Genomic DNA, 18,345 nt, shown 5'->3' on the forward strand with positions numbered 1-18,345 from the left:
GTGCCAAAAACAAGATGTCCGCCGTTTGTTTACAGCACCGACAGCACTACTGAAGTCTCAATTTCTCTGAAGTTTGGGGACGCCGGTCCTTTTTTTCCGCGGCTCTTAATTGCCTGATGGGAAAATGGGGAGCTGAACTGCAAATCACTTCATTTAGGCCAAGCGCGGGGGAAAATGTAATTACACTGGAGAGCCGTGCCACTGATGCGCTAATTGGTTATAGATTGGTCGTTGTCTTGAAGCCAGGATCGTCAGCTCAGCTTTGTTTTTGGAACGGCGGTTCGAGCCAGACGCTGGTACGAGAACGAGGAGTCCCTCTTTGAGGCATGCAGGAGTAAATACGTTCAATAATTCAGGGAAAATAATAGGATTTGGTTGAACTTGAGAACACGTCAAAGTGCAATATTCAGGAGGGGACGCTCGTACACACACACAGCACCTCGGTTGAGTCATCCCCCCCCCCAATCACATACTGTTCCTAGCTTCTGTGTCATTCGCTGTCATAAAGGCCGTCAGCAAGGGTCCATGTGCTGACGCATGTGAGTGGGTCAGAGCGAGTGTATGTGAATGTGTGCTCGTGTCTGTGTACTGAACAGTATGTTTTATTTGAAAGATTGATGACTTATCGAGAATGAGACGAGCCGTGCAGGCGGGCGTGAGCCTTCAACGTGTATACCATCACGATATGTCCAGGTCCACGTGAGAATTTAGGCGTTTTTCTATTACCTGCATGTGTTTCTACTGAAATGCTGGAAGGGTGAGAGTGCACGCGTTCTCTGCCGTCGCGTGTGCATGTGTCGGTGTAATCTCTGTTTCCTAAAAGGATTTAAAGGGCAACAGGAAGCCTGTCATTTCTATCGAGGCTTGATCCCAGACTCAGGTGTCGGCGCTTAATCCCCATCAATATGACTTGTGAAAAAAAGGCTCCTCAGAAGGAACAGCACTCACCCTAATGGCTCCTCTTCCTTTCTTCCTTCCCCTCCCATCACGGCCGGCCATCTTTGTCCCCCTCTGTTGCTTTTTTTGGTCACCTTTTTCCCAGAATATCTTTCTAAGTCCCCTCTCTTTTATGTCGTCTTTCTCTGCATCCTTTAATCCCCTAAATTTTTTCAGAAGCCATGGGGGGGGGGGGAGTCACTTAAAGCCTTTGGTATTTTTGGTGGTTATCCTCCTTTCAAACACTGTATTTTCTTTGCGTGTCATACTCCCTGTGAATTTGTGTCTAGTGCTGCTCAGCGCTGCTGCCGTAGCTCAGGCTCCATGTCATGTTGCCCTTATCGGTAATGAGTGTGCTCGTTGGAGAAGTCTTACGTAAAATGGGAGAGCAGCACTTCGCTAACAAGCACAAATCAAGGAATCCAGATAAGAGACTGTGAGCTGTGAGCTGCATCAAGTATCACCCAGGAAAACTAGATTGTATCCTTGTTACCAAACTCTTAAATATATTGAGCCACAACCAGAACATAATAATCAGTGATTTGTGTAATAGCCTGGAGCCAAAGGTCCAAGTCCAACATAAACCATATCACCTAATATCTTTGTTTTTGTTCATAATGACAAACTCTGTGTTTATAATGATGGTTAGATTGGAGATTTAGAGTTTAGTTAGATATTATTTATCACTAGATTGTGACAATTATACAAATAATTCACCCACTGGACGACTGTGCTTTGCAATAATATATCAAATGGTCTTTAATTATTTAACACTCTAAGGCTGTGGGTAAGAAACTGAAATGCTTTGTTCCAAACTCCCTCATTATTGTAAAAACCTCAAACTCAAATGGATAAACAAGGGTATAAAGTGACGGGTTATCTTAGTATTTAACCAGCTGTAGATTAAGGGTCCACAATTTTTGGAGAATAGGTCAAAGCGACACTGTCTCTATTGTAGTTACTGTAATAAACAAGCTGTTAAAGTTATGGAACGATCGTGGTTTGTTGAGGTACAAACACTGCTTCGATATGTTAAAATAGTCGTCCACTAACCAGGTGATTGGTCGAAAAAGACTGGAAATCGGGAGAAACGGCGCCGTGTGAAGGATATAAGGTTACAGGGTTATAGAGGCTCAACAAAATCTGCCCACCAGCACCTCTGACGCTCACTAAAAATGACACGTTGTGGTTTTACTGGAGGATGATGTGTCAGACGATTTCTTTGCAGGCGTAGTCGTTTCCTGGCCGGCCACCTCACGACGATAACAAGAAACCCATGTAGCCAAATGAGATTAGAGCTCTGTATCTTAAACTGTCCAGTCACCAGAACAGGCTTTGATAATGAGTCCTTTGTGATGCTGCATTGTTGCGGTGCCTCACAATAATCTCTCGTTTTTTTTAATATACACAATCGCCAGGATTGGGTTTAGGCCTGTGCCAGTTATAGCAAAGGTTCTGTGAAGCCACTCAGTGAATTCAAAGTTAACTCGGTGTCCTTGCAGAAGACAAACCAAGCATAATTGTGCGTTCTTGTCTCTTTTGGTCCGGCACATCCTCAGCACACCCACACTCTCTGCGTGGTGATTCCTGTGTCCTCCTTCCTCATTGTTATTCTGTGGCTGAGCCCATGAATCCTCCCACAGTCTGAGCCCTCTGGAGTCACGCGCTGGCAGATAGAAACGCTCCGTGGTCGCACTGTGCGGGGCACACGTGTACATGTAGAGCATGCTCACAGCCCTCGGTCTATCATCCAGCTACAGCTTCAGCTCATCCTCTGGCAGGGTGCAATTTCCCTTTTCTTCTCTGTATCACAAACCCAGTTGTTATGGGAATCTGTCGTTTGATTCTTGTTTGTGTTCTCGACTCAAGGTTGATGTGTATCGGCAGCTTAATACCAGGCCAGTTGCCTCACAGCTCTCCCAGCGCTTGCCCACCAGGGTGAAGTGTGCAGAAATAGTCGCAGCCACAAAAGAGAGACACAAAGGGGGAGAACACATACAAGTTGTAGGGCAGCTCTCTCTCTCTCTCTCTCTCTCTCTCTCTCTCTCTCTCTCTCTCTCTCTCTCTCTCTCTCTCTCTCTCTCTCTCTCCAGTCTCTTTTATCGCTGTGTTGTTTTCCCTCTTTCATATTCCCTCCTTTAAAAGCGTCTCTCTGCTGCCCCAGGCAACCCACAGAGTCCACCCCCCCCCACATGGCCACCTCGGAAGCCATGAAATGGACACTATTTTTAGACTTTAAGGTGTGTGTGTGTCTGTGCAGAGCTTCGGACAGAATGTGCCAGTTTCTCCAGTTTGACACTGTAAATGCTGGTGCATGAAAAAGGAAATACTGCACAGATAAAATACCTGAACATTTGTCCATCCAATTGACTAAACCCAGGACCCCTTACCAGCTATGGCAAGTGGTTCACTGTTGTTTTAGAATTTCCTAGGCACTAAAAACAGCCCTCTCCTTTTTCTTTTTATAGAACTCCTCTCCAGCTCCTCTCCAGAATGGTTTTCAATTATCCCCTTTCTAATTTACTGGTGCTTGTATGCTTAGAAAAGGGCCAGATTTTAGCCACCGAACCTTCGGTGCCAAGTAAGACGGAGGGCGAAGCCAAGACGCGATGTGAGCCAGCTCTGAAGCCGTGGTGTGGGGGAGAGGAGGCAAGGACAGACAGGCAGAAACACTCAAACACACACACTCACACATCCTGGCAATGGGCTCAGCTAGTTAGCACAGGCTCTGTTGTATTTACATCCTGACTGCTGCTGCTCTCAAACTCTTTAGTGTCTATTGAGAGACGGGATGATACGAGGTGAAAAAGAGAGTGGGCTACTCTGGGCTTTTATGGATGGATTGTCTGACTCTGACTTCCTCCATAAAAATTGATATTCATCACTTGAAGCCAGCAGCATGAGCTCCGGATTAGGAAAATGGCTTCACCTGAGAGGCGAGTGAAATAACTTTTTATTAAAGGTAGTGCCGTTCATGTTTATGGGAGACTGATGCTTCTCTATTCATTTCGAGTTTTGGGGGCCAATGTAAATACCGATTTTGGAACACCAATTATTCAGCCTACTTATACAGTAAAAACAAAATTGTAACTGACTCCCATGATGCAATTATTATATTATTTATTTGAGGTTTATTTTCTGCTTTGTTTATCGATCAGGCTCTAATCTACACTGTAGGTTGTAAGAAAAAGATGCAAGAGAGCTGTGAGTAGCAAGCTCACAGACAGATAATGAGTGTGGGGTGGTGGAGTGGAGGCCCAGAACAGAGCGAGCAGAGAAATGGCCGACAGACAGAGAGGAGTCCAACAGGGCCCTTGACGTGAGGGGGTGGAGGGACGAGGGGCGGTGTCACAAAGGATATGGGTGCCGACCCATTCTGCCCCTCGCAGCGCAGCCCATGACAACCTGCCTATCGTGGTTTGTTTTAGTGTTGGTGAGTCAGGCCTGTGTGTCACATCACCAGAAGCTATAGGCAGAGTTTACTGTCAGGACTTTAAGAGAATAAAGGAAGAAGTCAGCAGCAGAGCACTGGTCCTGTGTAGCATGAGGCTAAACTATCTCATTGTAAATATCTAAAAAATCAATTCAACATACAATAAATGTCTAACATACATGAAGCATTGAATTTACATAGACAAAACATGTATGATTTGGGGGGGACTGTACACGGCTCATGCAAAGTATAACAATGATTTTTATTTCACTATCTGCTGTTTATTACATAGCCACAGTAATTAGCATTGTTTGTTTTGCAGCATGCTAGCGTGTAATTTACTTGACAGACAAATGGAAACACAGCCCCCTTCTCCTCAGTGTGTGTGTGTGTGTGTGTGTGTGTGTGTGTGTGTGTGTGTGTGTGTGTGTGTGTGTGTGTGTGTGTGTGTGTGTGTGTGTGTGTGTGTGTGTGTGTGTGTGTGTGTGTGTGTGTGTGTGTGTGTGTGTGTGTGTCACTGCCTTTTTACGCAGTATCACCTTGAAACAGCAGCCAGCTTCCAAATGTTGTTGTTTGCCCGAGCCCACAGCTCATTACGCCTAACCTTTACAGTGAATGGAGGAGTGGGTGGGAATCCCCATCACCCCCCCCAGCCACACCTCTTTTCTCCTCTTTCTGTTTCCCTGACGTCCCCCCCCCCTCCTCCTCCATCCACCTGCACTGATAAGCTTGGTCTTGGCAAAAAATGGAAAACAAACTAATGTATGAGCAGATGACGAGTTGACACACACCTACAGTTGACATTAGTTGACGTGTGCTGTGAGATTCTTATGTATGAAAAGAGGCTAAAAAGCGTAAATCTGCAGCCTTCAGTGATAATTTTCGGTGTTTTGATCACTGCTACTGCTTCATATTACATCTCATTCATTGTTAATATCATGAAAATATTTAGTGTAGCTTTAAACAGGTGGGATTGCGGCGACTGTTGTGTGACTCATGATATGTCAAATGACTAAATCAAAAAAATGCTGCATTAGAGGGAAAACCAGCTTAAAATCCCAGACTTCTATTTCACATATGTGGACAGATTGTGACAAATATACACAAACATGGATGTAGACAGTAAATACCCTGAAATAAAAATGTCCCTTCTTAATCCCTGGGCTCAGAGTAAATAGAGGCCCTGTCCCACACCTCTTGCTTTGCGTCAGATCCACTTTACAAATGCATACGCACACTTGTTCCCTCAGTTATTTACTCACCTGCCAGGGGGAACAACAATCCACCACGGATCGTAACGTTCTTGTCAAGGGAGAACAGAAACCCTCAGACTCTTGTTTGTCGTCTGTCAGTGATGAGTCAGATTTGTGCAGAGAATTGGATAATTAACTTTTCCTCAGCCTTCACCTCTCCGGGTTTCCTCAGAGGGATTTTTTCCTGCAGCGCTCTGCTTCATTCACACTCAGTTACACAAAACCATGTGGAATCTGACCAGCACAGCCACCGTCCTCTGGTGCAGGCTTCCAAGCAGCTGAGGGTTAAACAGAAGCGTTTGATTTATTCATCTTCACAGCTCAGATTTCCGCCGCTTACTCTGGGATTAAAGCCAACGGTGGGATGGGTTGAATCCCACTTCTCCGACCTGAAGGCTCTCGCCTATCACATGACATTCGGTTTCATGATTCAAATGAGAATCGCATCGACACATGTGGTCGTTTATGCAGCGGATCGAAGCCCCGGGACGGAAACGTCTATAACAGTGGGACATTTATTAGGACATAAGATCTTTTTTGGCCTGCAAAGGAGCTGATGCCGAGATGTTCTGCTTGCAGTCTAGTGCATTATAATTAAGTTGGTGGCACAGCAACACTCATCAATGAGAGAAGGGCAGCGATGGACATATTTTAATTTTAGCAAGAGCTTCAGCGCTGAAAGGTGAATTGAGCGCTGCTGAAAGGACACTGGCCTTTCAGCAGCTTTATTATTAATATAATGAGCTAAATGAGGATATATTGAATTTTCCTTAACTAACATGGTCATTCCATCCATCTGAACGTCAGTGTTGCTAATCCATGAGATCCATTCACTGCTGGGGACATTGTCAGCCAACAGCAATCTTCAAATAGTATTTCCCTGGCTGTAAATTTTAACAGGATCAAATTTCCATATCGTGTGATGATGGAGTGTCGTGTTTCTCTTTTAAAGCTTTGATCAAAAACGTATCCCATGGGTCTTGAACACAGACGCATCGTCAAAGCTTTATGTAGCGTAGAATACTCTGCTTGTTATCTTGGTTAAAATAACCAGGTGTTCAATATTTTCCGGTACAATTATAGATATGGCTATTAGCATATTGAAAACAACATGTGGAGTTTAAAGGAAAAATATGCTTATTTTCTGTCTTGATTGATGCCACTTTCAAATTTTTCTATTAAATATTTGCCTGAAAAAAGCTGATGGACAACTAAACTGAGCATAAAAGACTGAAAACAGAGAGAATTCAGCACCTATAAGGTTTAATTATTACCATGTTGTATTTTCATCCCAGGGTTAAGTTGGCACAGGCATGCAAATATGTAGATTTCGGTACTTGCTCATAACAATGAGAGTGGTATTGATTTTCTTTGCATGAAAACAAATGAGAATATCACCCGAACTGTATTGATTTAAGAAGTTTTTACTTGAGAAATAACATTTAGCAATCAATTAAGTAATCAAGTAATTAATTGCTATAGAAATGTGTCAGTGACCTCAATTGAATCTTCAATCTGCCGTGTAACATGTTATCGTCATGAACGACAGCTTGTTCTGACGTCCCGGCTCCTGATTTGCAGATTTAAAAGGTGATAAAGTCGAACCTGTTGGGCACTCGCTGCTGTCGAGTCACCTCTGGTAACCGTTAAGCTCCTTCCCACTGCTTCCCCCTCGACCTCGCTACATCACGCCTCTGTCTCAAGTATAATGGTTCATTCTAAACTCTTTTCTGACCCTGACTCACACACGATTATAATGCTGTTTCTCGCGTCCTCACATCCCCTGTATAACTTCCCCCCCCCGTCCTTTCATCTGTCCTGATCCATCTGCATAGTCATGTTATAGATCCTCTACCTCGCCCACTCTCCGTGCCAAGCTCTGTCTAATTTTAGCCGGGTAAAACCCTCGTAGAATCCCTCGTCTTAATCAAAGAGCTGCACCGACCTTCACAACACTCCAACTCCCTGTTGGACACAATAACCCAACATGGCTGCAGCCCATCTTGTCTCGATATCTGGTTGCTGTCTGCGGTTTTCAGTTCGTCTCCCCTCTGTGTCCTTGGAGGAGGTTGGGAGAGGATGGAAAGTTTGGAGCGATGGCACTGGAGTCTGACGTTATTCATTCATGTATGAGCTTGTGTTTGTTCATGAGTGTCATGTCGGGAAGACGGAGCGAGTTGTCGCTTCCTTCCAAGCTGTTTCTCTACTTTTATCTGAGTATGTCATCAACACCGTCACAAACTCATAACTGTGGGTGATGGTGTGTGTTTGCTCTTCGGTGTCTGTGCACATGTAATATAAGAAAACTTCTTTGCAAGGTGGGGGGGAGGGAGTCCTGAGTCTTTATGAATCATCCACTGTGTCGTTTGCAGAACTCATAACAGAAGAACACACACGCAGGCGTTTCAGATTTATTTGAAAGTGACAGTAAGAAAGATTGCTATATATAAACAATTTATAAATACACCTTTCTCGTTAGTGCAGTGTTGAGATGAGTTTACCATCCTGTGGGACTCTGTGGTTTCACTCTATTAATGAAATTTGTGACGGATGAGGAGGTGAGATATTTTCTCTGATAAAACTGTCGTACCCATTCATCTGTTGAATTATAGTCTGTTGGTTGGTAAGTCACTCGATCTGTTTCCTTGTGCCACAACTATTTGATGAATTATCATGAAATTTAGAACCGAAATTCATGGTCCCCAGATGATAAAGCCTAGTGTCCCTATTAATCTGCTGACTAATGCCACAATCACATTGCGATATTCTTATTTTAACTAAATTCCTTAACAACTATTGGATGGGGGGTTTTTTTTAACCGGAAGAATTCCTCTTTTTTGTGTTATGAGTTTAGTGCTAATTAGCAAATGTTAGCAAAGCAACACGCTAAACTAACATGATGAACATGGTTAGCAAGTTACCTGCAAAATGGAATATTACCTTTGTTTTGTGAGAATTTCCCTTCCTTTGTACCAAAGATCTGTTGAAAATAATCAGATGGATTGTGAACATATCATCACCTTTAGAATTTAGCCTAATGCCTATACCTTTACAACTACCCAGCACTCTAAGTATGGCTGTTCACTCACAATTTCCCAGAGGCAAAGTTGCTTATTTTGCCTGAAAAATCTGACAGTCAAACATATTTAGAATTTTCACCTGATAAGTGAATTGATCCATTGATCAAAATGATCTCTATTGAAAACCCTAGCAGCAGTGATGGAGAAAGCAGGCTGCAGGACATGTTTTAATCTATAGTCTGAGGTATAAACTGATCGAGGGAATCTTGAAGGGTAAACACAGACTCCCTCTGTCTAGACGTCTCAAATGTATTGGATTCTGTTAAAGTCAGAGCTGCCAAAGTTTCCCTGTGTAGCTTTAAATAAAGCCAGGTACAGTTAAAGACTTGATGGCCTTTCAAGGTGATTGCCTCTCTGTCAGAAATACTTTGGAGACTTGCCTACTTAGCAGTAGTGATTTAAATTAACATATCTGGAGGTTATTCCAAATTACTTAAAAGGATGGGTTAGGTCTGCAAAGTAGCCATGAGAAACGCTGGGGCCAAGTGTTTCTGAGGCCGCAGTGAAAGCTTTAAGTGTGTCTGTTGTGATGTGGTGATAACATCAGTGATGACTGGCTGAGTTTGACCGACTGTCTGACTGAGTGGCTTTTCAGCATTTCCTATCGAAGGCCATCTCGGCAGCTCTCAGTGCCTCTCTGCTTTAACTGATAGAGAGCCGTCAAGCCGGAGAAACTCAAGTCATCCCAGCAGGGACGGGTGGGGGCGGGGTCATGTTGTTAGTGCATGTTGCACACACACAAATGCAATCACATCTGTACTGTGTCCATCATCGTGTCCGAGGATTAAATGGATTTCTGTCGTGTTGGGAAGGCAACTCACTAACGTCAGGGAACCTTAGAGATGGAAGGAGGACTGGCATCTGGACTTAGTCCTCCTACCTTAAAATTAACTCTTTTATCACCTCTGCCAACGATCTTTTCTGTCTGTTGGGTTGTTTTTTTGGTTGGTGGGTTTGTTTGTTTGTTCGTCAGCAGGATTACATGTAATTTGCTGCACCTTGATTGCATTGGTTGGTTGGTTAGTTGGTTAATTAGTTTGTTTCTCAGCAGGAATACACAAAAACTATTGAAGAGATTTCCATGAAACTTGGTTGAAGGATGGGACCTAGAAAGAAACCAAATTTGGTTCAGATCAGGACAAAGGGGCAGATGTACACATTTTTTGAATCACTTTCTTTAACACTGCAAGATTAGGGCCCAGCCTTGGCAGAGCTATGATCTCTACTAATGTCATTCTATTCACCACTTAATTCATCTTCTGAGGCAGTTTCACATACACCTTTCATAGTTTGGTTCATGCCACAGAGATTTGGATGCAGCTGTGTCATCGTAAGTGTAAGCTTCTGACTTCTTAGGCATGGACTGCACCACGGGCAGCTCATGCCTTATTTACCCTGACTGTGCTGCTGCAACATCCTCTCAGTCTCCCTCTTCTATCCTCCTCCTGCCTCCCTGTTTTCTTCGCTCTCACTGGGACATGAGAGTTGGGGGGAGAGGTGGTTTGTCTTTTTCATGGCTGAACATGCAGCCTGTGATCTCAGAAGCCCGACTTTAGTATAAATCATTCTGTTAAGCCAGGCAATGGCATGACTGCAGTGAATGTGTGTGCAAGAGATGTGTGACACATGTGAGCGTTTGTCTTTGTGTGTGGTCCCAATAATATACGTCTCTGTTCTGGTGTTGCCATGTTGGATAAGTGTGTGTGATTGCATTTGCATTTATAGCTACAGTATTTTTCATCAAATCCCAACATGCTGATTATTTCTCATCACAACAATTTTCCATTAAGAAAAAGTGCTGGATATTAAACTCCAATAATAGCTGCAGCCCTTGAATTACAGCCTCCAGCAAGGCCCGCAGCCTTGGTGTGTTCCTCTAGAGCCCTGTGTCTAAGTGAGGGACCCGGGACTGTGCAACACAAATAAGATAGCCCTGATAGGACGGATTCAGCAGAGCAAGCAGCAGCATTTCATATTTGGGTTAGGACTGCTTCCCCAGGTGATATTGGTCAAATATTGTACTTAAAGTATAAACAGCACTGAAAACATTCTTTAAATAGGCCTATGGCGGGATTCACCATTAGATGAGAGGTGTAACTGAAACTAAACACAATGTTCAGGGCACACACTCTTAGGGAAAAACAATTGTGATTCACTCACACCAGCTTCAGGATATGTGCACAGTTATACTGTGAAGTTTAAAGAATGCGTTCCCATGCACACAACGTTATACAATCATTGAAACACAAATTCATATACTCTGTTTAGTCTGCTACATGAAATGTCTGCACAGGCCACACAACCCTTTCCGACATGCTTTGGTAAACCTCTGTCCCATTACCATGCATTATGCATGGGCCTATCTCTTAAGTCCCATAAATGTGAAAGCTTCCTTGGAAATAGAAGTTACACTGGAGCTGTGTCACAGTGACGTCTTAACTACGTAGAAACATTTTGTTTCCCAGAACTGTGTTTTCAAATTAAGACAGCATATTGAATTATTTGAGATTGTCACATCCTTTTGTGCAAGTTACTTCACATATACTGTATCACAGATCTATGACATTACTTATTTTCTAATTTGTTGGTAGAAATCATGTTGCTAAGAATTCGTATCATGTACTAACAAGTTGTTGATATCTTTGTCTTACAGAAAGAATGGCTCTGCCTCAGCTGTCAGACCCAAAGAGCCATGTCAGGCCAGCTGGGAGACCTGCCCCCTCCATCCATGGCATCCCCAAAGAAGCAGCCACATGTTCCTGCTCCCTCCGCCACCCCTACCCCTGCTGCTGTAGATAGCAAACCTGTAGTGGCAGCAGAATTAACCCCACCAGCTCCTGAGACCAAGGTAGAACCTGCAAGCGCTCCCACACCTGATTGTGCATTAATTCCACCTGATCATGATGCTTCTCTTTCTGTTAGTGCCCCTCCCCCTGAAATCCTCCCTCAGGAATCTCAATCAAATGAACAAAAACAACCTGAAGCAGCTGAGCCAGTGTCTGAGCCTGTGACTCATCCGGAAAAAGAAGCTCCAGTTTTAGAAAGTGTAGTTGAGAGTGTCCCAGCAGTTGAGCAACAGCAGAACAGCACAGGGGAAATAGCAGAGGACCTTCCTCAACCTGAGCCGGAGCCGTCTAATTCTGTTCAACAAACACAGAGTGCACCTGTCAGTGATCTCCCAGCAGTGCTGCAGCAACAGACTAGCTCTCTGAATGCCAGCGAGGACCTTTCTGTCCCTTTAGAACATGAAAATCTATTGACTAATACAGGTTTAGACAAGGCATCAGTCCCTGCTGAGGTAGGAGCAGAGCCAGAGATTTCTCAGACTGAGGCTGCAGCTCCCCTGACAGATAATGAGAAAGTGGAGCCAACTACAGAGACGCTTCCAGAAGGGACTGCAAATTCACCCGAGCCGATTCCTGTCTCGGTCCCTGAAGCAGTCACACAGGAGGTTAACCTTGATTCAAAGCCGGATTCTACAGATATAAAAGATGAGAAAAAAATAGAGTCAGAACTTTGTAAGCCAACTGAGAAACCTCAGTTAGAGGAAGCCCAAGCTTCTCCTGCAGTGACAGAAGACCCAGCTCCTAACATTGACAAAACAGACATCACTAAAAAACCTGAGCCTGACAGTGTAGCGACTATTTCAAAGAGTGACATAACTGTGGAAGTAAAGGCAGAACCAGAGATGCCAGCTCTCACACAAGATGCTCCTCCTTCTCCGGTTGAGGCTGTAGAACAAGTATCTCCTGTAGACCACGCTGAGGTTCACAAACCTGACGAGACCCAGATAGAATTAAGTCAAGAGCCAGCAAAATGCATAGAGTCCGAAAGTTCACCAGTGTCAGAGAAGCCTCCCGACTCCACTTCAGAGGAGAAAGGTCAGTCTCACAAAGTGGAAAACAAACGCGTAGATAAAGAAACGGAGCCTGTGCCAGCAGATAATTCACCCCCTGTTGCTCTGGTTGAAGCAAATGACAAGAACACTGTTGAGGAAAAGGTTATCGAGAAAGTTAATAATGAAGAGGAAAAAGTTAAACATGAAACACATGAGAAGGCTGGTGAGGAAACAATAGAGGACAGTGCTGAGGAAGTTGTTAAAAAAGACACTGTTGAAGAGAGGGTTATAGAGAAGGTAGACATTGAGAATAAATCATCTAATGGCAAAGCTTGTGAAGAGGAGGCAGGTGAGAAGGATGCAGCTGCAGGGAGGGCTCCAGAGGTAAACGCTGACAAAGGGGAAACTTTTGAAGATGCGGCAATTAAACAGGACACAGCTGGGAAGGCAAATGACCAGAAACCTCTAGAGGAGGAGCTTAATAAAGCAGAATTGGTTCGAGCACCCTCACTTACCAAAACAGAGAATGTTTGTCCCGAAACAGAGGAGGAAGTATCAAAAACAGCAAAAGAGCAAGAGAGTGATGCTGAGAAAATGCCAAAAGATGAGATACCTGTAGAAAAAGAACCAGGAACAAACGATAAACCATCAGCGTCTGAGGAAAGGCTTGTTGAGACAGAATCATTGACAGAGAAATCAGAGGAGATGAAAAAGCCTGTGGTCAAAGCAGAGATTGTAGCAGAGAAAGAGGAAAAGCAGAAACCTTTAGATACTATGTCAAAAGCAGACAATGACTTTGAAGAAGTGGTGAAGCAGGAAGCTTTGACTACGTCTGTCCTCCCACCTCCTGAGTCTAAAGATCAGGAAGGCGTCAGTGTCAAGGACTCGGTGCAAAATACAGAGATGGAAACATTTGCTGCTGTTGATAGTGAGACAGAAATCAGAGATAAAGAATGCAAAGATAAACACATTCTGGATGAGACAGAAGCTGTTTCACAAAAGACAAATTGTATCACAGAGAATCCACATGAGGTAGCGAGCGAGATGTTAACTCTAACACTCAGTGATGAGAAACGGTGTGAGGAACTTAGGGAGCTGTCAATCAAAGAGAAGGAAGCAAAACTTGACAAAAAAGAGGATGAGTCACAACCTGTTGCTGGAAACATCCAGGAAAGAATTTCATTATCAGAGGGAGACACAGTCTGTGACAAAAATGGCTCTGCACGGTCTGATGTAGGAGAGAGCTCAATATCAAAGGATGAAGTATCAGAGACAGGTTTTGAACATGGAGGTGCATCTCTGTCGGTAGCTTTGGTCCCTTTAGAAGAACCTGAAACCCCAGCCTCTGTAGTTAGTGAGCAGGACAAACATCCAAAGGAGGAGAAAACTAATGTGGAGGAGAACAAAGAGGCAAAAGATCAGCCCCTGGGAAAGCCCAGGGAGGAAGATGCAGTCGCTGAGGTGACCGTAGTATGAAGCACATGTAGTGGTAGATTTTATGATTGTCTTTCTACGTCATTTGCTTTATTTCTGCTGTATTTAACAAACTTAATGAAATACATACAAATGAAATACCTAAATATCATGTTCATCTATCAAAGCTCACAAATTTCTGTTTGAAATTATCTTTTTATTTGCAATATCTGAAGAAAAATCATATTTCTGTTTTTTGTGAATCTAACAGGTAAAAACGGTGGAGACCTTGAAAGAGCCTGGAGAGAAAGAAGAGGCTCCAAAGGTGGGCAGCCCCACCAGCCCATCGGACATAGCAAAGCTGGAGAATACTGTCCTTCCCATTCTTGAGGCCCAGGCAAACATGCAACCAAAGGAAGAGGAAGAGAAACTAACAGACACACTAAAGGCCAGACGTAAATTAGAGGTGCTTCCTCTCTCACCTGACTCGCCAAGCTCAGAAGACGACAGGGAACTTTCTGAGAAGAATACCCAAGGTACCGCAAAGAGAAAGCTCCTTGTGCCCATGGACATCAGGGCAGATTCCTTGGATGACAGCAGTGAAAGTTTTGGAAAAGAAAGTCCAATGTCAGGAGACGATGAGGACTTTATCCGAAAACAGATCATGGAAATGAGCGAGAATGAGGATGCTTCCCCGTCTGATGAGGAAAACCTAATCCGGCGAAAGATCAGGGAGGATGAAAAGAAAAAAATGGAACAGAGGAGAACAGAGGCTATAGAAAGGAGCACATCAGGAAAAGCCAGGCGACTTACCAAGAAAAGCAGTATAAGTCCGGATGATGAAGAAAAGCAACTCCGTGGCGCATTGGATAAAACTGATATAGACAAAGAGGAGGGGCCAGAACTAAAAGAAGTAGAGCGTCAAATTGGGACTGCAGTTCGCAAATTCCAAAGTATGGAGCTGAATGCAACCAGCAGCCCTGTGGGCATAAATAATGATGATAAAGAACCTGAGATGGAATGCCTTACAGACTCTCCAGATGATAAATCGAGAGGGGAGGGGTCATCGAGTCTACATGCATCCAGCTTCACTCCTGGGACATCCCCAACGTCCCTCTCATCACTGGATGAAGACAGTGACAGTAGCAGTCCCAGCCATATCCGTTCTGATGAGGGTAAACAACACAGGAAAGCCAAACACAGACAACCTGGACAAATGCTGCCAACTATTGAAGACTCTTCTGAGGAGGAAGAGTTACGGGAAGAAGAAGATCTTCTCAGGGAGCAAGAAAAACAGAGGGGCTCAGGGAAAAAATCCAAGAAGGACAAAGAGGAGATTCGAGGCCAGAGGAGGCGAGAGCGTCCGAAGACACCACCAAGCAACCTGTCTCCGATTGAAGATGCCTCGCCAACTGAAGAACTGAGGCAAGAAGCTGAAATGGAGGAGATCAGACGATCATCCTGCTCTGATTTCTCCCCGAGTATCGAATCAGATCCTGAAGGGTTTGAAATCCCTGCTTCGAAGATCGTTGCAGTCCAGAAAACATATCAACTGCCAATATCAGTATGTCTTCACTCCCCAACAGACGATCAAAATACTGATAACCCACAGAAAAAAACTCTTAAATCTGCTGATGAGGCTTATGAGGAAATATTGCTGAGGGCTAAGTCGCCAACAATGGACAAAGGTGAGATTCGACCAGAAAAGGAATCCCTTTATGGAGGCATGCTCATTGAAGACTATGCCTACACGTCTCTTATTGACAATTCAACCGCTGATATGGAAGACCCAGAGAAGATTATTGTTCCCGGTCAGCCCAAAATACTGAGATCACCAGATGAAGTTTATGAAGACATGATAAAGAAGAGGAAGGAATTCATGCAGCTGGAGGAGGAATATCAAAATATGCAGCCAAAACAGAACAGCACTACTCCAGAAATTGTGTTGCAACCGGCTGAAAATACCCTCTCAAGAAGCAGTACAGTAACATTGGGCAAAGATGGAAAGCCATTGTTGGATGCTGAAGCTGCCTATGACGAGCTAATGAAACGAGTGCTGACTCCGGGAACAAGTCCAACTCAGCAGGAGCCAGAGGTGGAAGCCACTGCATCAAGACGGGCACTCCACCCCATCCCAGACTTAAGAGTGACACAGTGTTCTTCAGGAGAGTTGTCATCTGATGACGAGAGTATGTTCAAAAGAGAAGAGGACGTAACTGCAGCATCAGACACAACGTCAGCCAAAGAAACAGAGACGTTTATTGTGATATCTGAGTCGCCTCCATCATCACCTTTGGAGCAGCCTCACACCACAATTGCAGCATCCCAGGCTGATGTTGTGGATCTATCAAGTGCACTCCCAAGAATGTCAACCCCTGTGATTGCGAGTGTATCACCCTTGCCCACAGTCCCCCAGTACACACCAGGTACTCCCAGTGTAGTGTCAACTGCCCCGCCTGTGCCCCCGAAGCCAAACGTATTGCGTAGGGCCAATTCTCAGGAAAAAGCAGAAGTACCTGTTGCACCACCACTGCCTCCTCCCACCCCACCTAAACCCACTGTTTTTCCCAGGAAACCTCCAGTTCCACTTCCACCTCAGGCTTCAGCAACTCCAATCCGACCAGAGACAGTGGCTATGGCTACAACCCAAGGACCATCTACAAGACAAGCAGTTACACCAACGTACAAACCTCATGTTCCCCCTCCCGTTCCACCAAAGCCATCAGTTCCTGCTGGGATTGGCGATAGTCACAGACCTGGACATTGTGTTAAACCACCAATTGCACCAAAGCCTGGCTCACAGCCTTCTTCACCTGCCCATGCCCCATATCCACCAAGACCCACTGTTCTTCCTACTAGTCCTACTGACGTAGCTCTGAATCTGAGCCCCTCTTGTGAGAGCAAGTCATTCCAACACTCACCAAAGTCTCCTTCTTCTCCAAGATATGCCAGCAATCGTCGTGACACATATGTGGTCATCACACTCCCATCTCAGCCCAGCTCTCCAGTAGACAGTGTCTCAACTCAAGCTCCCTCTAGCCCTGGCCCAATGTCCCCTTCATATCATTATCACCGACCACAGCCTCAACCTCAATCATTTCAACGGCAGCATCCACAGCCAACCCCCTCACAAACAACCAGGGTGCCTCTGGCATACACAAAAGTCATGGAATCTATTGAAAATCAAGAGATTTGTGACTCAGAGAAACATGTATCTAGTTCTTGTCACATAATTGAGGCTATATCTGCCTCAGCTCAGCCTCCTGTTGTTATGCCCAACCTCATCTCTCAAGTGGTAACCACAGAGGTCCAAAGGACAACTGTCTCTGTTGTTCATGAAAGGACACCACCACCAGTGCCAGCTCCAAGGGCAAATGGTGTACCAATCTCAATGGAGAAACCCAAGCCCCAATTGCCTGCACAGAATGGACAGGCCGTCCAACTATCTGAAGTGGTAGATCTCAGGACTATGAAGGGGGATCCAGAATCAGACATGAATGGAGTGGATCTGTCCGCTGGCCCCGACTCAAGACGTCAGTCCTTTGTGACTGATGCTAGTCGTCAAAACAGTGCAGTGCAGTCACCTGTGGTCAACCTCAGTTCTGAGTCATCTACTGTTTCTATTGTGACTGATAGTATCACCATTGTGACCTGTGCTGCAACAATCCAGCAATTTGACAATGTAGATACCTCTCAAGCAACTTCGTTGCCCCTTCAGCTCACAAAAAATAAAGCCTTTGAGCCTGTTTGTCAAATTGTATATCGGCCAATTGATACTCAGCCCTCCACTCATGTTAGTGCAGAGATCCCTATCAACCTCACAGTTGGATCAAGTGTAGGGACTTTCCAGACCACCCCTGTCACAATTGCACCAACTTCTGTCGCAAGTGTTGCCAATGGATTAACTACGGGTACAACCACAGTGGCAGGAGCCGTTGATCTTAGCACAACCAAACCATTCAACACTGTGGTATCAATGGACGGTGCTTCAGCAGAAGTGGTCACAGCTGTAATCACAGACGATGATGGCAAACCAGTGGATCTCACTGCAGGAAAAAGAGTGGTATGCTGTGATGTTGTATATAAGCTCCCTTTTGCCGGAAGCTGCACTACTGAGCAAACTGCTACGCCTCTGCCTGAAGACCGTTTTGGATATCGTGATGACCATTACCAGTATGACCGTTCACCTTATGGAATGAGGGGGTTTGGTGGAATCAAACCATCGATGTCAGACACTAACCTAGCAGAAGCTGGCTTGTTCTTCTATAAGAGTAAGAACAGCTATAATTTCAGTGGCACCACAGAGGGTGCAGTAGATCTTACCTCGACAAAGATTTCTGATGCAGGTCAGTGGTATGACGTTGCCGACCTGTCACTTAAATGTCAATTTGA

At 44.6% G+C, this 18,345-nt stretch overlaps 1 protein-coding gene across 7 annotated transcripts in view; it reads left to right on the forward strand.

The window, feature by feature from the left end:
- Nucleotides 1-18,345, forward strand: part of pcloa (piccolo presynaptic cytomatrix protein a) — a 58,102-nt gene that overhangs the window by 12,553 nt on the left and 27,204 nt on the right. For all 7 annotated transcript variants that reach the window (XM_034578020.1, XM_034578015.1, XM_034578018.1 and 4 more), the window contains exons 4-5: nucleotides 11,356-11,550; nucleotides 14,225-18,299. In XM_034578020.1, coding sequence (XP_034433911.1) covers nucleotides 11,356-11,550; nucleotides 14,225-18,299 — 4,270 coding nt within the window. The remainder of the gene's footprint in view (nucleotides 1-11,355; nucleotides 11,551-14,224; nucleotides 18,300-18,345) is intronic.

This window comes from Hippoglossus hippoglossus, chromosome 23, assembly GCF_009819705.1.
Source record: "Hippoglossus hippoglossus isolate fHipHip1 chromosome 23, fHipHip1.pri, whole genome shotgun sequence".
Taxonomy (NCBI): domain Eukaryota; kingdom Metazoa; phylum Chordata; class Actinopteri; order Pleuronectiformes; family Pleuronectidae; genus Hippoglossus; species Hippoglossus hippoglossus.